General features: G+C 45.0%; 2 protein-coding genes and 1 non-coding gene across 3 annotated transcripts; all 3 read left to right on the forward strand.

Moving 5' to 3' along the window:
• Positions 1-81: 81 nt before the first annotated feature.
• LOC121548751 (pre-mRNA-splicing regulator WTAP) lies at positions 82-15918 on the forward strand. Its single transcript, XM_041860290.2, has 8 exons — positions 82-377; positions 715-752; positions 856-911; positions 1021-1079; positions 1276-1403; positions 11268-11446; positions 14061-14215; positions 14644-15918. Exons 2-8 carry the CDS (start codon positions 723-725, stop codon positions 15285-15287), a joined length of 1251 nt encoding a protein of 416 aa, XP_041716224.1. The 5' UTR covers positions 82-377; positions 715-722; the 3' UTR covers positions 15288-15918.
• LOC121549379 lies at positions 14311-14445 on the forward strand. The gene has a single exon (XR_005996818.1). It is a non-coding gene; the product is annotated as a small nucleolar RNA SNORA22 (small nucleolar RNA).
• Positions 15919-16819: 901 nt separating the features above from the next.
• Positions 16820-21806, forward strand: LOC121548754 (acetyl-CoA acetyltransferase, cytosolic-like). Its single transcript, XM_041860293.2, has 9 exons — positions 16820-17185; positions 17928-18062; positions 18648-18829; positions 18988-19105; positions 19696-19839; positions 20060-20182; positions 20441-20595; positions 20711-20821; positions 20922-21806. The coding sequence occupies exons 1-9, from the start codon at positions 17137-17139 to the stop codon at positions 21090-21092; spliced, it is 1188 nt and encodes a 395-aa protein (XP_041716227.1). The 5' UTR covers positions 16820-17136; the 3' UTR covers positions 21093-21806.
• The last annotated feature ends 69 nt before the right edge of the window (positions 21807-21875 follow it).

Here is a 21875-nt window from a genome sequence, read left to right on the forward strand (position 1 = left end):
CCATGTGAAAATATGTAGATTTGCATGAATTTAGCTTTAAAATAGATTGTTTGGGGGGACCCCCAGACCCCCGGCTAAGGGTGGAGCCATTGACAATAGGAAGTCACACTCCAAGCTACTGTATCTTCAAAAGTTGGCATCCCTGAACTAATAAATTAGCAAATTCGGATTGTAAATAGAATATTAGTAGGTGGGTGTTCAAAACATACGGTTTCGTATATTAAAACAAACGCGTCCGCTAAGTGTTCATTCGCAGCAGGGTTTTGCGCGAAAGGAAAAGGGAACGCTCATTTGTGGACGGGGATAGGAGTCGTCTTTCTCCGCCATTTTGTGACAACAAGAAGCGGAAAACATAGCTAGCAAAGAACTGGCCACAGGTAACTATCTAGATGAACATTTGGGGGTCAAACATAATTTAAGCCGATGCACATTTACATTGATTTGAGGTCATAATTAAAAGTAGGCAACACTTCCTTGTAGACTAAATTCAAAAGTGGCTCATATCGTGACGCTGGTCAATGCGAGGTGTTAATTATTTTTTTGACATGCTCGCTATTCCGTTAACGTTAGCTAGCTAGCTAACAGTTGTCTGGTCACATTGAATATGTATCCTGCTAACCTATACTTTAAAATGACAGCTACATTATTGAACCGAACGTCTTGCTTTTGATGCTTCCACATTATTAATTTATACTTATTTCACTTCCCTTTCAGAGCTCAGAATGACGAATGAGGAACCCCTTCCAAAGAAGGTGTGAGAGAGCCTCTATTAGGAAACCAAATGTCCCTGTATTGATAATGTTATGCAGCTAAAGACTACTTGCTGACTATTGTATTCCCATCTTCCTCATTCAGGTTCGCCTCAGTGAATCTGACATGAAGACCCTGACCCGAGAGGAACTGTGTGTGAGGTAAATGGATAACACTACAGTAGATGGAGGATGGGATGATTCTGTTTGGATGTGATGACAAGTATGTTCAATGTGTTCATCATGTGCATGTTTATTATTTGTCCTTTAGGTGGAAACAACATGAAACCTATGTCCAGGTCCTGGAAGCGAAATATGCTGATCTGAATTGTAAGTGCTCCACAAAATGTAGGCCTACTCCAACATTTCATCAAGTCATCATTCAATACCAAACTTTGGGGGGTATAAATACCCACACTCAACACTATTTAAGTTTTATTTTTGTTATGGTGTTGATGACTTTGCTCCTTTTCAGTTGACACATGATGAGGTTAACTGTGTTGTTTCTGTCCACTCACTGTCTCAGCGAACAATGTGACAGGGCTGAAGGAGTCTGAGGAGAAGCTGAAGCCGCAGCAGCAGGAGGCGTCACGCAGGGGGAACATCCTGGTCATGCGGCTCGCCACCAAGGAGCAGGAAATGCAAGAGTGTACAGTACGTATCCCACTGCAATGCGTCCTGCTGTTTTCCTAAATGAGGAGACTGTGGGATATGTAGGCTCAGGCTGAATCCCAAATCCGTCCCTTCCCCTTGGCCCTCCATTTACACGTTCACGCGTGCCTCCACCATACAGTGCATTCGGAAAGTATTCAGATCCCTTGACTTTTCCCACATTTCGTTACATTACAGCCTTATTCAAAAATGGATTAAATAAAATAAAATCGTCATCAATATACACCATAATGACAAAGTGAAAACAGGTTTTTAGAAATGTTTGCAAATGTATTTACAAATAGAAGACAGATACCTTATTTACATAAGTATTCAGACCCTTTGTTATGAGACTTGAAATTGAGCTCAGGTGCATCCTGTTTCCATTGATCATCCTTGAGATGTTTCTACAACTTGATTGGAGTCCACCTGTGGTAAATTCAATTGATTGGACATGATTTGGAAAGGCACACACCTGTCTATATACAGTGAGGGGGGAAAAGTATTTGATCCCCTGCTGATTTTGTACGTTTGCCCACTGACAAAGAAATGATCAGTCTATAATTTTAATGGTAGGTTTAGTTGAACAGTGAGAGACAGAATAACAACAACAAAATTCAGAAAAACACATGTCAAAAATGTTATAAATTGATTTGCATTTTAATGAGGGAAATAAGTATTTGACCCCTCTGCAAAACATGACTTAGTACTTGGTGGCAAAATCCTTGTTGGCAATCACAGAGGTCAGGTGTTTCTTGTAGTTGGCCACCAGGTTTGCACACATCTCAGGATGGATTTTGTCCCACTCCTCTTTGCAGATCTTCTCCAAGTCATTAAGGTTTTGAGGCTGACGTTTGGCAACTCGAACCTTCATCTCCCTCCACAGGACCTTAATGTCCTTCTTCTTGAGCCACTCCTTTGTTGCCTTGGCCGTGTGTTTTGGGTCATTGTCATGCTGGAATACCCATCCACGACCCATTTTCAATTTCCTGGCTGAGGGAAGGAGGTTCTCACCCAAGATTTGACGGTACATGGCCCGTCCACTTCAGACGGGCATGTATATGTGCCTTCTTGAGCAGGGGGACCTTGCGGGCGCTGCAGGATTTCAGACCTTCACGGCGTAGTGTGTTACCAATTGTTTTCTTGGTGACTATGGTCCCAGCTGCCTTGAGATCATTGACAAAATCCTCCCGTGTAGTTCTGGGCTGATTCCTCACCGTTCTCATGATCATTGCAACTCCACGAGGTGAGATCTTGCATGGAGCCCCAGGCTGAGGGAGATTGACAGTTATTTTGTGTTTCTTCCATTTGCGAATAATCGCACCAACTGTTGTCACCTTCTCACCAAGCTGCTTGGCGATGGCCTTGTAGCCCATTCCAGCCTTGTGTAGGTCTACAGTCTTGTCCCTTACATTTACATTTTCATCATTTAGCAGACGCTCTTATCCAGAGCGACTTACAAATTGGTGCATTCACCTTATGATAGCCAGTGGGACAACCACTTTACAATATATCAAATTATTATTATTTATTTATTTTATGTCTTTTTTTGGGGGTAGAAGGATTACTTTTATCCTATCCCAGGTATTCCTTAAAGAGGTGGGGTTTCAAGTGTCTCCGGAAGGTGGTGAGTGACTCCGGTGTCTTGGCGTCGTGAGGGAGCTTGTTCCACCATTGGGGTGCCGGAGCAGCGAACAGTTTGACTGGGCTGAGCGGGAACTGTGCTTCCGCAGAGGTAGGGGGGCCAGGAGGCCAGAGGTGGATGAACGCAATGCCCTCGTTTGGGTGTAGGGACTGATCAGAGCCTGAAGGTAAGGAGGTGCCGTTCCCCTCACAGCTCCGTAGGCAAGCACCATGGTCTTGTAGCAGATGCGGGCTTCAACTGGAAGCCAGTGGAGTGTGCGGAGGAGCGGGGTGACGTGAGAGAACTTGGGAAGGTTGAACACCAGACGGGCTGCAGCGTTCTGGATGAGTTGTAGGGGTTTAATGGCACAGGCAGGGAGCCCAGCCAACAGCGAGTTGCAGTAATCCAGACGAGAGATGACAAGTGCCTGGATTAGGACCTGTGCTGCTTCCTGTGGAAGGTAGGGTCGTACTCTGCGAATGTTGTAGAGCATGAACCTACAGGATTGGGTCACCGCTTTGATGTTAGCGGAGAATGACTGGGTGTTGTCCAGGGTCAGGCCAAGGTTCTTTGCACTCTGGGAGGAGGACACAACGGAGTTGTCAACCGTGATGGCGAGATCATGGAGCGGGCAGTCCTTCCCCGGGAGGAAGAGCAGCTCCGTCTTGCCAAGGTTCAGCTTGAGGTGGTGATCCGTCATCCACACTGATATGTCTGCAAGACATGCAGAGATGCGATTCGACACCTGGTTATCAGAAGGGGGAAAGGAGAAGATTAATTGTGTGTCGTCTGCGTAGCAATGATAGGAGAGACCATGTGAGGATATGACAGAGCCAAGTGACTTGGTGTATAGAGAGAATAGGAAAGGGCTTAGAACTGAGCCTTGGGGGACACCAGTGGTGAGAGCACGTGGTGCGGAGACAGATTCTCGCCACGCCACCTGGTAGGAGCGACCTGTGAGGTAGGACGCAATCCAAGAGTGAGCCGCGCCGGAGATGCCCAACTCGGAGAGGGTGGAGAGGAGGATCTGATGGTTCACATATCAAAGGCAGCAGATAGGTCTAGAAGGATGAGAGCAAAGGAGAGAGAGTTAGCTTTAGCAGTGCGGAGAGCCCCCATGACACAGAGAAGAGCAGTCTCAGTTGAATGACCAGTCTTGAAACCTGACTGGTTTGGATCAAGAAGGTCATTCTGAGAGAGATAACAAGAGAGTTGGCTAAAGACGGCACGCTCAAGAGTTTTGGAGAGAAAAAATAGAAAGGATACTGGTCTGTAGTTGTTGACATCGGAGGGATCGAGTGTAGGTTTTTTGAGAAGGGGTGCAACTCTCGCTCTCTTGAAGATGGAAGGGACATAGCCAGTGGTCAAGGATGAGTTGATGAGCGAGGTGAGGTAAGGGAGAAGGTCTTCGGAAATGGTCTGGAGAAGAGAGGAGGGGGTAGGGTCAAGCGGGCAGGTTGTGGGGCGGCCGGCCGTCACAAGTCGCAAGATTTCATCTGGAGAGAGAGGGGAGAAAGAAGTCAAAGCATAGGGTAGGGCAGTGTGAGCAGGACCAGCGGTGTCATTTGACTTAATAAATGAGGATCGGATGTCGTCAACCTTCTTTTCAAAATGGTTGACGAAGTCATCCACAGAGAGGGAGGAGGATTAAGCAGGGAGGAGAAGGTGGCAAAGAGCTTCCTAGGGTTAGAGGCAGAGGCTTGAAATTTAGAGTGGTAGAAAGTGGCTTTAGCAGCAGAAACAGAGGAAGAAAATGTAGAGAGGAGGGAGTGAAAAGATGACAGGTCGGCAGGGAGTCTAGTTTTCCTCCATTTCCGCTTGGCTGCCCGGAGCCCTGTTCTGTGAGCTCGCAATGAGTCGTCAAGCCACGGAGCAGGAGTGGAGGACCGAGCCGGTCGGGAGGATAGGGGACATTGAGAGTCAAAAGATGCAGAAAGGGAGGAGAGGAGGGTTGAGGAGGCAGAATCAGGAGATTGGAGGGAGAGGGCTTGAGCAGAGGGAAGAGATGATAGGATGGAAGAGGAGAGAGTAGCGGGACAGAGAGAGCGGAGGTCGCAACGGCGCATTACCATCTGAGTAGGGGCAGAGTGAGTAGTGTTGGAGGAGAGCGAGAGAGAAAAGGATACAAAGTAGTGGTCGGAGACTTGGAGGGGAGTTGCAGTGAGATTAGTAGAAGAACAGCATCTAGTAAAGATGAGGTCAAGCGTATTGCCTGCCTTGTGAGTAGGGGGAGACGGTGAGAGGGTGAGGTCAAAAGAAGAGAGGAGTGGAAAGAAGGAGGCAAAGAGAAATGAGTCAAAGGTAGACGTAGGGAGGTTAAAGTCACCCAGAACTGTGAGGGGTGAGCCATCTTCAGGAAAGGAACTTACCAAGCTGCTTGGCGATGGTCTTGTAGCCCATTCCAGCCTTGTGTAGGTCTACAATCTTGTCCCTGACATCCTTGGAGAGCTCTTTGGACTTGGCCATGGTGGAGAGTTTGGAATCTGATTGATTGATTGCTTCTGTGGACAGGTGTCTTTTATACAGGTAACAAGCTGAGATTAGGAGCACTCCCTTTAAGAGTGTGCTCCTAATCTCAGCTCGTTACCTGTATAAAAGACACCTGGGAGCCAGAAATCTTTCTGATTGAGAGGGGGTCAAATACTTATTTCCCTCATTAAAATGCAAATCAATTTATAACATTTTTGACATGCGTTTTTCTGAATTTTGTTGTTGTTATTCTGTCTCTCACTGTTCAAATAAACCTACCATTAAAATTATAGACTGATCATTTCTTTGTCAGTGGGCAAACGTACAAAATCAGCAGGGGATCAAATACTTTTTTCCCTCACTGTAAGGTCCCACAGTTGACAGTGCATGTCAGAGCAAAAACCAAGCCATGAGGTCAAAGGAATTGTCCGTAGCGCTCCAAGACAGGATTGTGTCGAGGCACAGGTCTGGGGAAGGGTACCACAACATTTCTGCAGCATTGAAGGTCCCCAAGAACACAGTGGCCTCCATCATTTTGAAATGTGAGAAGTTTGGAACCACCAAGATTCTTCCTAGAGCTGGCCGCCCGGCCAAACTGAGCAATCAGGGGAGAAGGGTAGGGAGGTGATCAAGAACCTGATGGTCACTCTGACAGAGCTCCAGAGTTCCTCTGTGGGGATGGGAGAACCTTCCAGAAGGACAACCATCTCAGCACAAATCAGGCCTTTATGTTAGTGGCCAGACGGAAGCCACTCCTCAGTAAAAGGCACATGACAGCCTGCTTAGAGTGCCAAAAGGCACCTAAAGGACTGTCAGACCATGAGAAACAAGATTCTCTGGACTGATGAAACCAAAATGTAACTCTTTGGCCTGAATGCCAAGTGTCACGTCTGGAGGAAACCTGGCACCATCCCTACAGTGAGGCATGGTGGTGGAAGCATTATGCTGTGGGGATGTTTTTCAGAGGCAGGGACTTGGAGACTAGTCAGGATCGAGGGAAAGATGAACGCAGCAAAGTACAGAAAGACCCTTGATGAAAACCTGCTCCAGGGCGCTCAGGACCTCAGACTGGGGGCGAAGGTTCACCTTCCAACAGGATAACGACCCTAAGCACACAGCCAAGACAACGCAGGAGTGGCTTCGGAACAAGTCTCTGAATGTCCTTGAGTGGCCCAGCCAGAGCCCGGACTTGAACCCAATCGAACATCTCTGGAGAGACCTGAGAATAGCTGTGCAGCAACGCTCCCCATCCAACCTGACAGAGCTTGAGAGGAACTGCAGAGAAGAATGGGAGAAACTCCCCAAATACAGGTGTGCCAAGCTTGTAGCGTCATACCCAAGAAGACTCGAGGCTGTAATCGCTGCCAAAGGTGCTTCAACATAGTACTGAGTAAAGGGTCTGAATACTTATGTAAATGTAATATTTCAGTTACATTTTTTATCAATTTGCAAACATTTGTAACCTGTTGTTGCTTTTTCATTATGGGTTATTGTGTGTAGGTTGATGAGGGGGGGAAACAATTTAATCCATTTTAGAATATGGCTGTAACGTAACAAAATGTGGAAAAAGTCAAGGGGTCTGAATACTTTCCGCATGCACTGTATGCACAAATGTCCCAAAGCTGAAGGAGTAAAAAATATCAAGGGTGTAGGGGCAAATTTTATTTCTATCTTATCTATCTAATCTTTGATAGCCACTTGGAGTGAGCCAGCTATGCTGCCGGCTTCACAACAAAGTGGTATCCCAACATGCTTCACTAAATGTTTGGAGTTTGCGCAATATCATACAGAAGAATGGAGAGGCGTAACTAATTATGACATGTGCATTTGTTTGTATCTGATTTTGAGGCGTGAAACCAGGTTTATTTGATCCCCTCACCTCTCTGGAACAGAGTTGAGCGGTCAGAAAACCCGCCCATCGTCCTTTCCAACCTCGCCGCTAAAAACCGCTCCTCGTTCACAGGAAGAAAAAAAACTACCGCTCCAAATTCGCTCCATTCATTAAAATCACCATTTAACCAACACCCATCTATTTTTGTGATTACCTGGACCAACCATTTGGTTTTGAAAGATTGAAACCAAACCATATGATTTGAATGTAAAGTATTTTCATAAACAACATGAAAAGGTGACTGTAAGAAACGCTCATCATTTCAAATAGGCTACATGTCATATTAAACAGCATATAAACACTAAATAGGTCAGGAGCGAAGGAACTAAAATTAATTATTTAGGCTATATTATTAGCCTGTTATTTCAAGGCTATAGCCTACAAAGAAGAGCAAGCCAGCAGCGGAGTACCTTCTCCACGCTTGCAGAGCCACTGGAGATGCCAAACACCCTTCGGGCTGCTCTTGCCAGGCTGGGCAGGGATGCAGATGTTGTTGTTATTATTATTATTATTATTTGTATATATGTAGGCCTACAGGTTTTTAGCCAAAATAACCCCATCAAAACGGAAAGCTCCTTGAAAGAGGTCATATGTCAGGCCTGTTGGGCAAAAATCAATGATAGCCTATTGTAGAACAAAAATGAATAGAACAAAAATGAACTAAACTTTAAAGATCTGATTTTTTTGCTACAATGACACACTTAGCTAGCTATCCACCTTGTTCCTTTCTGTTAGTATGTGCACGTAGTACACATCATGCTTTTGGTATATGTGTCTTTTCAGATTCCACAATGATTCTTTAGTTGTGAACACTACATTGCCACACTCCCTCTCTTGGTCCTCATCTTTGTAAGTCACCTTAATTTTGCACCGCTGTGTTTTATTAGTTTCTTTATTGAAAATATTTAGCTAACTCCATGACAGTAGCTAAAGCAAGGGGCTATAGCAGCACACAAGTGGCATACAAATGCATGCTGGGATGGGCATGCCTTGCGCTTGTAATAATAATAATAATAATAATATGCCATTTAGCAGACGCTTTTATCCAAAGCGACTTACAGTCATGCGTGCATACATTTTTGTGTATGGGTGGTCCCGGGGATCGAACCCACTACCTTGGCGTTACAAGCGCCGTGCTCTACCAGCTGAGCTACAGAGGACCTTGTGAAGTGAGCGACATTGGCGCAGGTGAGAAGGCCTTTGGAAAACTCACTTCTCGCTCCAGTGAAATTGGGCACGCTCCGCTCCACTCCACTCACATACTCTGCTCTGGAAGTCACACTGAGTTTCGTCCCTGTGACAAAAGGAGGGCCCTCCGAGCAAGTGTTTTGGGGCGAAGGGCTGGTTTTGGATTCTGCTAGTTTTAGCTTTAAGGAGGGACTACTGACATCTTACTATAAAAGTTGTTTTCAATGGCAAATCTAACCATTATGTTGATTTGGTGGTCTTCAATGATAATCACTCTGTTGCAGGGCATTACAGTTCTGGCAGGAAAATAGAAACGCCTTTATTTTTGTAATAAGATGTTAGTTGCACAATAGACCTCAACCTTCTGGATACAAGTGTGGATCTTGACCCTAGTCAAGCTAAATCCAAGCTGTGCAGGGAAAGGAGGGTATAGTATATGGACAATGTGATTCCTTACTTGGCAGAGCTCTCACTCTGACTGACAGCACAGTGGCTCACCCAACAGCTTTACAGCAGCAAATGCCATCCCTTTTGTCGATCAAATGAGGTCAATCAAACTGACTCGGACCGTTGGGTGCATAAAATGCTAAGCTGAGATCAAAACACATTTTATTGGTCACAGACACATATTTAGAAGATGTTAGTGCAGGTGTAGCGAAATGCTTGTGTTCCTAGCTCCAACAGTGCAGTAGTGTCTAACAATTCACAACAATATACACAAATCTAAGAGTTATGGTGCACAAGACAAGTCCAATAATCAACCCAAAGCTGTCTTTTACACTGTAGTCTAACAAGGTGACTTGAAGTCAAGCACTTTTCAATAATGATTTACAAAGGTATATGAATATTGTGTAAGCATGATGTTATTGTGTTCAGCTACAGTAATGGCCACTGTGATTTCATAGTTCTGTTAGTAGCCACATCCATTGCCTCTTATGCAGGGGTGAAAGTAAGGCGGTCCGGTACGGCGTCCCGGCAAAATAAATAGTGAGGGTACGCCGTACCAGTAAAACGTGAGCTTATCACAATTAATACAACATGCCCCAAAAACTATAGGCTATTACACCATTATTTAACATTACTGCATGTCAGCCGCATGAAAAATTAGCGAATTGACTGGAAACTGGGTGGTATACGCTCTAAATTGTGTTGTGGTTTGAGGAGAACGCTTACATTTTGCCAAGGCGGAGATGAGTGGCCGAGATGCTTGCGGGCTGATGAGTAGCCGAGACCGAGGCATGCGGACAACAGTGGATGCATCAATTCAGGCTACAAGTGTATGCCTAATGACAATTGCAGAATGTCATTACAATACATGTAGGTGTTTTATAACTGATGTCTTTTTCCAGTCATCAAATTGCGGGTGCACTGTTGTGGTTTGGATGCTGAAATCATTTTGTGAGTGAAGGAATGTGCGCCGGTAACCTACAGGAGCGCCTTTGTTAAGTAATTGTTTGACAATCCAATGAAAACATCATGACTGGTTGTGTTTCTGCCACATTAAAGGGCATAGGCTCCCGAGTGGCGCAGCGGTCTAAGGCACTGCATCTCAGTGCTTGAGGCGTCACTACAGACCCCCTGGTTCGATTCCAGGCTGTATCACAACCGGCCGTGATTGGGAGTCCCATAGGGCGGCGCACAATTGGCCCAGCGTCGTTCGGGTTTGGCCGGTGTAGGCCGTCATTTGTAAATAAGAATTTGTTCTTAACTGACTTGCCTAGTTAAATAAAGGTTAAATAAATAAAAATAGGCAGTGTGTCTATAAGGCTAAGGAAGCTAAGCTTTCCCTAAAATAAGTTGAATTAAATTGCCAAAATTATATATCCTAAAAGCGTACTCCTGTCTATGCAGAAATAAATACAATAATTCAAAATAGGCTACTACACCAGAAAGCATGATTTGGCCACAGAGGATCATTAGCTACTTAAAACAAGCTTCCTCTTTTTTTTTTTTATTGCATAGCCTACAGTCGGAAGGGCCCGCAATTTGGGCAGCGTGTGCTGCAAATACCAAATAGATGATTGTCGAGTGAAAAGCAGAGAGACCCAGCCAGGCATATTGCAATATTTAAAAATACAGTCGCAGAAAAACTGTTTGGAAAGCAAATGGCTATTGCTGTAAAGAGATGACAATGAAAAGACTCCAATCTGTCTTTTAGTTAATGCTTAACCTTTTTTATGGCAAAATATAAATGGAGGTGGGCTATTGTGTTCTCACCATCCTGGCTGCTCTTCAGCAATAGCCTATCTTATTTGCACCAGCGGAGAACATTGGCCATATCCCCGGTGAGTGTGCATATTCACTGTCTTTTTCATTGGGTCAGTGCCACTTTTGTTTGTTTTTGGACAATAATTTCCTCCTCCAGGTTAGATGGATGTCATATTGTATTTGTGTCACCCCTTTTCGTCGGCCGATTATATGGCAGCCGATTATATGGCTCAGACATCATTTTTATTTATCTGTTTTTCAGTGTCAGCAGAGTAGGCTACCCTGTAATTTTTGTAGTATTAAAAAAATAATAAGGCATGCGTTCACTTGGGTGTCCCATACCAGTAAGAAATTACTTTCACCCCTGCTCTTATGTAAATTGTCAATGTAGTTTTATTGGGAACTTGTACAAACCTAAGGAGGGATTTTCTAAATGGAGTTTATGTGCTTGTGCCTTTTTGACACTTGTCTTTTTTTCAACCTGCAGACCCAGATCCAGTACCTCAAGCAAGTCCAGCAGCCCAGTGCAGCCCAACTGCGGTCGTCCATGGTAGACCCGGCCATAAACTTATTTTTCCTCAAAATGAAGGGCGAACTGGAACAGACTAAAGATAAACTGGAGCAGGCCCAAAATGAACTGAGTGCCTGGAAATTTACACCAGATAGGTAAAGACGATCAAAATAACTCCCCCCAAAAAAGCCAAGACCTCCTCACACCCCCCACCCCCACTGCAGCCATGCAGGAATCATGGTGGGGGGGGGGCAAGGCTGAGAAATGCTGTACTCACCACAAGACTCAGACTTTACCAAAAACTCAAACCCAAATACAAAAAAACAAACTGCCATCCATGTTTTGTGTACTCTTGTACTGACCCCCAGCTACATATCACATAATCTAAACTGAATGAAAAAGACAGTATGGTCAGGTGACACTTGTTTCAGCTCTCTCTCCCCCCCTCACCGTCCAGGGGCCCTGAAGGAGTCGGAACAGTTCCTGAAGAGGTGGTCACGTCCGACATGGATATGCCCTGCCCCCCCCCTCTCAGCCGAAGCCAGACAGTTGCCTTATTAAATGGGGGGTTATGGTGGAGAATGAGGCAGTCTTGGGCAAGCTGCCGGAGCAGGGAGAGCACCCCTAGCCTAAATCACCAATTGAACATTTTAAAGACACTGCCCCCGCTAGGTAAAGACATTTTACAGTGGAAAACACCCCACTCTTACCCGCTAGTGCTCCTGAGACTCTAAGACTCTTGGACAGATTCTAGAATGCAATGAAAATACTGTGGGGGAAGTTCTAGGATAAGCTGTAAGACCCTCAGTCCAGAAGTGACTATGGTTGAGGCATGGGCAAGCGAGGGTCCGATCGCCTGTGTCTGAGCATGGGCCCGCAAACTGGTAGAGTGTATTTACATGTTTTATTTTGTGAGTTTCATTTGCTGCGGTTTCATTTACTTTCCTCTTTTGGTTCTCTGATATGCTCTTGCGCTTGCTGCAGTGTGTCAACAGAGATATTTGCTCTGTTAGATTTGGTGCCCTTGAAAAAAGAACAACCGGTATGCTACATTATTTTGATGCTCGATGATTCCAAATTGTTATTTCTAGAACATACACACTGCAGTTGGTTCTTGAGTGTTATTTTCTCATAATGATTACAAATTTGTGAAACAAGTAGTGTTACAACTTCATGAGAATGTATTTATTCAGTGCAATATATTGTTATTTGTGTAATTTGTTGTTCACCTCACTCCCCCTAGCCAATTACCTTTGAACTTTTATTTTTTATGTGGGGGGGGGTCAATTCCAGTTAACATTCTAGAGATGATATGAATTGGACCATTTTTTAGTCATAGTAATCTGTGGGCAATCTGAAATTAATTGATTGATTTTCAATTTCAAACAACAGCACAACTAGGTAAACAGCCTAAATCCAGCCTTGGATATCTGGTCATCAACATAGGCTAGTTACAACACTCGTACAGTAAGAATTACAAGAACTCCCAAAGAAAAGAAAACTGCACATGAGTAATAAGCTTTTGTCCTCAGTTTTCTTTGCAATGTCGAATGATGTGATTTGAATTATTGGTCTTGTAATGTATAATACCTTGCCTTGTATTGGGTAGAGTTCAAAAGTAAAGATTGAGATTGGGTGGGAACAGCCGGTAAAATTACAAGGTTCTGAGGTGTGGTCTGCTAAAGCAATGATGAGGTATGATTCAGTGGGAGTAACATATTACATTTGCTTATGGCAAGCAAAAAGAGTTGATAGCCCTTCAACTTTTCAGGTAGCAACCAAAGTAACAAGATTGTGTGTTTTTATAATCCTTTAGACTTCAAATCCTTCAGTTTCTCCTAAAGGCTCGCACCGAATGTGGATCTAGCATTCGTCTGTCGATCGTTCAGCGCGCTGTGTTTTAGGGACCGTCCACTGTAGACGTCTGACTGCCCAACATTTGTCACCTGATTCTACATGTAAAATCGGTGCGCACTCTGTTCGCAAATTGCGTTCAGAGGTGCTAAGTATTCTCAGCCAGCAAACGGCTATTGGTGTGTCTGAGCCCTGAGTACTATAGAGAAATAAAATGTTTTGTCATGGTTACTACATTAATACCTCTGGTGACCTTTACCAAAGTGCTGACTGAGTAACTCACTGGTCTGTTGTGACAGACTCTGATTTTTGTTGGTGTGGTTTGCTGTTGAAAGTACAATTGGGCGTGTAGAAACCTAAAGTATGGTTGCTGAAATTGGGTACTTTAACTTGGTCGGTCGTCATCCTGCTGAGCAGGGTAGGCCTGCTTCTAGTAGTAGAATGTGCATAGGGGTACTCAAGAGGTAAAGGTACTGTATGCTACTTCATAAGAATGTTGCTGTTTTGTCATCTATGGGGACTTTGCTGGTATCCTTGGCCGATCCCAAACTGTCTCCGGTATTTGTATCTACAACTGTACTCCTTTTGGAAATGGAAACTTGCTGTATGGATGGACCAGATTCATAGTGTTAGTGGATGGGACGGTGGTATTCCAGGTCCTCTTTTTTGCAGTCGTGCAGGTGCACATCTCAGATCTCAATGTGGTTCCTGCAATGCTAAGCAACTCTCCAAGCAATGCGTGGTAATCTGATAATCTGCAGCGCGACTGCAAAAATGACAACCTGGAACACCACCACAGTGACCACCTGGTTGGATCACTGGACTGATTGATTGGGCTGTCCCTGTCTTTGCCTGTGAGTGGTGTTTGGCTGTGCCCTGGTTCATTTTGTGATGTGAGGTCTGTTTACCTTGCAGCCAGACGGGGAAGAAGCTCATGGCCAAGTGCCGGATGCTGATCCAGGAGAACCAGGAGCTGGGGAGGCAGCTGTCCCAAGGCCGTATCGCCCAGCTGGAGGCAGAGCTGGCCCTGCAGAAGAAGTACAGTGAGGAGCTGAAGAGCAGCCAGGATGGTGAGAACACAATAGCCCACCTCCATCTACTTCGTCAAATAGCATCTGCATTTATATTTTGCCATAAAAAAGGTTAAGCATGAAATGTTACATTTCAGCACAGTGAAGACCCATGTTTGCTTTGTAGCTCCCCTGGTTATTAAACTGTGCAACAGTAAAGTGTGGTCTGTAACCTCTGCATTGGAGGAGCTATATTCTCCTCCACATGTATTCAGCAGACCAGTACATTCAGATGCAGGAACTTTGTGACAGCGTTTCTTAGACATGTTTCTAATATTCAATTAAACCAAATGTATTTTCCTCCCGGCTAATTTTTTTTGTTGCCATTTGCCTATATTTAACTTGGGATTTTTGTCTTGATCCTGACTGTGTTCCATCTCCCTGTATTCTGACCAGTGGCTTTGTCTGTCTGTTTCCGTCCCTCTCAGAGTTGAACGATTTCATCATCCAGCTGGATGAGGAGGTGGAGGGCATGCAGAGCACCATCCTGGTCCTCCAGCAGCAGCTCAGGGAGACCCGTCTGCAGCTCTCCCAGAACCCAGCTCAGGCTGCCTCTTTTGGGGCAGGGCCCAGCAGGACTTCACCCTCCAGCGGCTCTGCCGAGCCCCCCAGCCAGGCCGAGCAGACCTTCACCCCCTCCTCCGCCCAGCCAGGGAAAGACTGCGAGAGGGTCTCCAACGGACCTAGCAACGGTAGCTCGTCCTCCCAGAGAGGCGCAGCGGCCACCCCCAGCCTGTACCGTGAGGTCAGCAGCACAGAGGAAGACTTTCCTCCGTCTCCCATGGTCTCCAGCCCCGGCGAGGGCGAGACTAAACTCTCCAACCACTCAGAAGCGGCGGGGGGCCAAACTAGTGACTGTGCAGTGGGTTTTGGGAGCCAGCTGAGCGCAGGGTACGAGAGCGTGGACTCCCCAACTGGCAGTGAGACGTCCCTGACGCAGCACTCGAATGACACAGACTCCAACACCGACCCCCATGAGGAAAAGGCAGTCCCGGTCGTCAAGGGCAACAGGACTGCAGGGTTGCGGCATGCTCAGAATGGCCTGGACTCGAACGGGGGCGCAGTTTTGTAATGTACTTTATAATAACACGTATGTCTATCTTTTTATACGAAAACCAAACAAAAACAATGAACACATAGTCGGTAACAGTACTGCTGTCCAGAATTAGTTTTTCTCTCCTCTTTCCTTTGCCTATCGTGATACCTCTGCCAAAACTTAAAGAAAATAATTGCGTTGCTAAACCGGGACATTACGTGTAATGTATATAGATTTGAATTGAGTTTTTTGTATGATTCAAGCTAGATATTTGTAAGTCGCTCTGGATAAGAGCGTCTGCTAAATGATGTAAATGTAAATGAGAGATTATTTTTCTTCCATCACTTGTTTATTTGAACCCATAACATTCTTGTTTGAACTCTTGACAAACTCCAATCGTCACGCATCTGGTGGTGTATTCATGTTCAATAAAAGTCAATAAACCACAGTTCACTTTAGGAGCATTGCAGTGTTCAAGGATTTCGTCTTTTAGATGTTGGCCTGTGTTTTGTTTTTTAAAATTCAGTTTCTAAGTTTCCATCCTTGGCAAAATAATAAGTTTCAGTTTGACTTGTGTAGTTTCTACGCGATGTACCTTGTTGAATTCATTATTCTGACTTCCATCCTTTTCATGTACTGACCAATATCAATAAAGACTTAAATATGACCATGACTGGATTTTTCTTGTCCTTCAACTGAGGGACTGTAAAGCCTTTCTCAATTGAATTGAAAGTGTACAAAACATTTAAGAACACCTTCTTAATATTGAGTTGCACCCCCCACTTTTGCCCTCATAACAGCCTCAATTTGTCTCGGCATGGACTCTACAAGGTGTCAAGCGTTCCACAGGGATGCTGGCCTATGTTGACTCCATTGCTTCCCACCGCTGTCAAGTCGGCTGGATGTCCTTTGGGTGATAGACCATTCTTGATACACACGGAAAACGTATGTGTTCTTGACACAAACCGGTGCCCCTGGCACCTACTACATACCCTGTTCAAAGGCACTTAAACCTTTTGTGTTACCCATTCACCTTCTGAACTGCACACATACACAATCCATGTCTTAATTGTCTCAAGGCTTAAAAATCCTCCTTTAACCGTCTCCTCCCCTTCATCTACACTGACTGAAGTGGATTTAACAAGTGATCAACAGGGGTGCAACTTTCGGGGGGCTCATTGGAATGTGATACAAAACTAGGCTATACAAAACTAGGCACTGTGCACTGTGTATATTTCCTGTATTGTAGGGAAGCAGAGAAGCAACAGATAACTTCCTACAACTCTACACATTTTGTCATGGAGCAAAGAGAAACATTTGCAGTTTTATAGTTAATCTCATGCTATTCTAAACATTTTGCCATGCGGCTGGGAGAATTTTGATTTTTAAAGCTAATTTCCGGCTATTCTACACATTTTGCCATGAGGCTGAGAGAAAATGTTGCAGTTTTACAGCTAATTTCCTGTAATTCTACACATTTTTGCCATGGTTTATGAAGTGTTCATATGCTAGCTGGGGAAAGCTACCCGTGCCCCCTTCCGCCTTGTGTGGTACACCAGTATGGATTACAGACTGAGCTACAGACAGACATTGCTTCACAGCCTGTGTGGCTGCCAAGATCGTGTCCGAAGTCCTCCTAGCCATTAGGTAGTGCTTTCGTCAAATATCTGTCTCTGTTACTGCCAAGGCTATTCTTGCTCGTTGCCGAAGGAGGATCTCTTTTGTCATTCAAATTAATCAACATGCTTGAGACCATTTACAAATTCAGTGCTTGAGACAGCTAGCTAGCTAGCCGGCCACTACGATACTGACAACACCACGGAAGAGACAAGCGACCGAGCAGCCCACAGAGTGAAATCTGAAGGATTACCAGCTAGCTGTCAATATGAACACTGAGTCTGTTGTCATCGTTTCTGCTGCAAGGACCCCCATTGGTAAATAAGTCTATTGAATCTGTCTGATTCCACACTAAGGCAATCCTTTGCAACATAGGTGACTATAGGTGACTACCTGTATCAATAATAATTGCCTGTATGTATGTTTATTTGTTGCATTTCCTTATCACACGAGATTGGATTTGTAGCGATGCTGACGTTGCTTGAACGATCGTGCACATTTTTCCAGTCCTGGTTTTGAGTGTAGTGTATTGACAATGTTCTTTTTTTAACAACTTTTTTTAATGTAATTGAACCTATGAATTGAATAGACCATTACTGTCGTTCATTATCGCGAGCTACCTCCTGACCAGGATTTTCAATGGATTCTCTTATGCTGAACCTTGATTGGTTGCCTCACCCTCTGCCCAGATTCTCGAAACAGCGATTGGCTGTTGGTCATAGTACCATGGACCAGCAGCTACAGTATTCGCGATAGGCTGGAGATGAAACCATGAATGGGGTTGGGCGTGTTTTAGTTGGATGGTGTCTTTGCAACAACTGTTGCAACTTTGCAATCAATACGTTTGTTGATGATAACGTCTGTTATCTTGTTGTCTGATGTAATGCAATGGGAGAGTGCTGTCACACCATAGAATCAGTCATCATCATACCAATGGCCAAGTGCATTTCTCAAAACCCAGCTACCCCGTTATGAACCCATGATTTCATACAATCAATGCCCTGTTCTTTTTGTGGATACTGGATATAGTTCTCTCAACTGTATTATCTTGTTTCACAGGGTCTTTCAATGGTGCTCTGTCCACCGTGCCCCTCCAAGACCTGTGCTCTGTGGTGATCAAGGATGTCCTGAAGAGAGCCAACCTGAAGCCTGAGGAGGTGTCTGAGGTCATCATGGGGCATGTTCTGACAGCAGGTAAAGACCACCTGGAACGGAACCCTGTCCTTTTATCATAGCTACTTATTAGCGCTTACCTGCTACTTAGTTAATAGTCCCATGTGGTTCAGTTGGTAGAGCATGGCACTTGCAATGCCAGGGCAGTGGGTTCAATTTGCACGGGGACCAGTATTAAAAAAGAAAAACAATTATGCTCTCACTACTGTAAATCGCTCTGGATAAGAGCATCTCCTAAATGACAAAAATGTAAACAAATGTAATTAGTGTGAAAGGTCCGATTACGTAATATTCATAACAACAGTGCTGTGTCATGTGAACTAGTGCAGTGGTTCCCAACCTTTTTTGGTTACTGTACCACCAACTGAATATTGCACTGCCCGGAGTTCCCCTAAAGTACCCCCTCATGTGCATCTTACCAGTAAGCCTATGGTCCCATGAGTCTTCTCAAGTACCCCCTGTGGATGGGCCGAATACCCCCAGGGGTTCTAGTACCCCTGGTTGGGAACCACTGATCTAGTGTACTAGCCATTGTAAGCCTTCTCTCTTGCAATCATTCACTTCTCACGCTCCCTCTCATTTACTCTCCTCTCCTCTCCTCCCCAGGTCAAGGGCAGAACCCAGCCCGACAGGCCAGTGTTGCGGCAGGCATCCCCTACCCGGTGCCTGCCTGGAGCTGCCAGATGGTGTGCGGCTCTGGGCTGAAGGCTGTGTGTCTGGGCGTTCAATCCATCCAGACTGGAGAGTCAACCGTGGTGGTGGCTGGAGGCATGGAGAGCATGAGCCGGGTAAGATGGAGGGAGCAGGGATGGGGGGAGAAGGAGGGATATGAGAGATGGTGGAGAGGGAGGGGGTGTGTGAGAGAGAGAAAGATGGGGTGAAATCAATACCATTCTACCAAATTTCCCCATTAATCTGCAATTACTCTTTCCCCTTTGACCCCCAGGCTCCCCACACAGTGCAGATGCGGGCTGGAGTAAAGATGGGCGACGCCACCATGCAGGATTCTATCATCGCTGATGGACTGACTGATGCTTTCCACTGCTACCACATGGGCATCACAGGTCAGGGGACCAGATACAGAGTTATTGATATCAATGTGTAATGGGAATTTCCAGGTGAAACAAAAGGAGAGCAGTCCCTGTTAATATAAATCAAAAATCAATCCGGTTGCACCGAAGCAGAGAAAATGTCTAGCTGGCCTCTTGGAGACAGGCTCTTTATATTCTAATCAGACAGTACCAAGTGTTCTCTAAACACCAGCCCGAGAGGCTTGTATGAAGTAAAAACAAAATGCATTGACGTTGTCAGCTGCTACAGAATCACAGTGTTTCACAGAATCAGTGTGTCCTCGGTCCTTGTACCTCCAGTCTGGCGTCAATCACTATCAACAGATATGAGTTTAATCCATAACATACAGCATCTGGTCTAGTGACCATCAACCCGTGTCACAAACAGAACACTGGAAATCAGGTGTATTGCAGAAAGGGAAATATGCTAAACATTGTGTTAATCACTCTTAACTGAATATGAACTTTATTCATCTTAAATATTCCCATTACACAATGCAACTAATATTTGTCAGTTCAATAAGGAGGAACATTGGGGTGTCTTAATCCAGTAGGCTAATGTTTTCTTCATTTTCTGGATGTAGCTGAGAACGTGGCTAAGCAGTGGGGTGTGAGTCGCGAGGCTCAGGACCAGTTTTCCGCCCAATCCCAGAACAGGACTGAGGCTGCCCAGAAAGCAGGACATTTTGATCAGGAGATTGTTCCGGTCATGGTGCCGTCCAGAAAAGGCAAGGAATCTGTTATGCTGGTGAATGAACCCCCTGAGACCTCAAGTGTGCTCAAATTACTTACTGCTGGGTGTGGACCCAATGTTTCTTATATGGCTAACCCACCATTCCTTAGAAATGAATTAGATGATCGACACCTATTATTTATCTGCTTTATTACATGATTATTACATGAGTGTAGATGTTTCATTAACTGTATTGTACATTCCTTTCTCCTCAGGCCCAGTGGAGGTGAAAACAGATGAGTTTCCTCGCCATGGCAGCAACATGGAAGCAATGACTAAACTCAGGCCCTGCTTCCTAAAGGATGGCAGCGGCACGGTCACCCCTGGCAACGCCTCAGGTACGCAGGGGGGCACTCATCCTTGACGCACAGTGATGATGTCACTGAGATCCCTCAACTCAATTATCCTTTGGAATCTTACCAGTTGACCACTCCAATGACATTATTCTTTCTGCTGTTTCTCCTGGTATAGTGATAGTGATCTAGAGTCTACATGGTCATGACCTTGAAATGTTTCAGGTGGGATATACAACAGGGTTGCATCTCGTCAAACTCATAATTTTTGTGTGTTATATTAATTGCCATGCATTCCCTCAGGTATAAATGATGGAGCCGCAGCAACCGTTCTCATGAGCCAATCAGAAGCTCAGAAGCGAGGCCTCAAGCCAATGGCCAGAATCACCTCCTGGGCTCAAGCCGGCCTCGACCCGGCAATTATGGGAACTGGGCCTATCCCAGCCATCAGGAAAGCTGTGAGAACCAATCAGAAACCAGTTAGCAAATGTTCAGATGTGTACAACTCTAGAATGACTGTAATGTATAATCCTGTTCATTTTAAAGGAAGAGTTTTCATTGATTCTTTACCAGGTTGCGAAGGCCAGTTGGCAGATGGATCAAGTGGACCTGTTTGAGATAAACGAAGCGTTCGCTGCCCAGTCTATCGCTGTAGTGAAAGAGCTTGGACTCAACCCAGATAAGGTAACTCTATTCTCCTTCATTTAATGAACCATTAATTCCACACTATTGCTTAGGGCAAACAGTTGTTACACCACATCTTTGCTCTCTCTCCCCTATGCAGGTGAACGTGAGTGGGGGTGCTATCTCCCTGGGACACCCCATAGGCATGTCTGGCTGTCGGGTTCTGGTCACCCTACTGCACGCGCTCCAGAGGACTGGGGGTCAGAGGGGCGTGGTTTCTCTCTGCATCGGGGGAGGGATGGGCATTGCCATGTGTGTAGAAAGGGTGTGACTGAATGCAAATACTGATGCAGTCTCTAGATCACAACATCGGCAATGTGTTATTGGTCCTAAAGGGAACGTTTAGAATGCTTTATTACTCAACTTGTTTCAACGGAGTGGTGTGAATGGAGGTTATATTAGATTGATCATTCATTTCTCTACCAGTCACTACGCTGAAAAATGTGAATGCAATCTAGGTGAGGAAAGTGGCGAAGGTCTCCGTTCAATCGAGCTGTATTGTGCATCATCCAATATTGGTCCTTCGCTTTCCATAGCATATGTATTAAATTGATTGTATAAAGCTTTGAGGCGAAAGTCTTTCTGCCTGTGTGTAACTAGTCAATGGGCATCACATGCTAGTCTTTCATCAGCTAAACAATGGTTTACATACCTTGTGTGCCAAAGAAAGCCATTGAAGCCCACTGACTGGACTTGTTCACACCTGACCTAATAAGACTTTTAGAATAGAGAATTCAGCCTTCCAACATTCCTATTTGCCCTTTTCTTTCGCTCATGGAATGCTAGCCATGTACCTTACTGCTCTATGAACTGTAGGAGAACCTGTACTGAAGACTGCCGCCTTCCTTAAATATGCATAAGTGCCCTGAGGCCGAGTAAGCTTGCTGTACCTTAGTGTGTCCTGTAGATAGCCTGTTATAGGGATGAATGCCTTTGTCCACTCTTCAATTGTATGACTTATCAATACAGAATATAATGAACTGAACTCATGCTTTTTCAAAATGTTGATGTATAATTTATTGATTTTCTATGACAACTACATAAATGGAAATAT

Source organism: Coregonus clupeaformis, chromosome 33 (genome assembly GCF_020615455.1).
Source record: "Coregonus clupeaformis isolate EN_2021a chromosome 33, ASM2061545v1, whole genome shotgun sequence".
In the NCBI taxonomy this organism is placed as follows: Eukaryota; Metazoa; Chordata; class Actinopteri; order Salmoniformes; family Salmonidae; genus Coregonus; species Coregonus clupeaformis.

Bases quoted from the DNA above. Each gene is read 5' to 3' on its own strand.
- LOC121548751 (XM_041860290.2), top strand. From the start codon at position 723: ATGACGAATGAGGAACCCCTTCCAAAGAAG. The intron at 912-1,020 runs GTAAATGGATAA...TTTGTCCTTTAG, and splicing joins CGAGAGGAACTGTGTGTGAG to GTGGAAACAACATGAAACCT. The intron at 14,216-14,643 runs GTGAGAACACAA...CGTCCCTCTCAG, and splicing joins GCTGAAGAGCAGCCAGGATG to AGTTGAACGATTTCATCATC.
- LOC121548754 (XM_041860293.2), top strand. From the start codon at position 17,137: ATGAACACTGAGTCTGTTGTCATCGTTTCTGCTGCAAGGACCCCCATT. The intron at 18,830-18,987 runs GTAAGATGGAGG...TTTGACCCCCAG, and splicing joins GCATGGAGAGCATGAGCCGG to GCTCCCCACACAGTGCAGAT. The intron at 20,183-20,440 runs GTACGCAGGGGG...GCATTCCCTCAG, and splicing joins CACCCCTGGCAACGCCTCAG to GTATAAATGATGGAGCCGCA.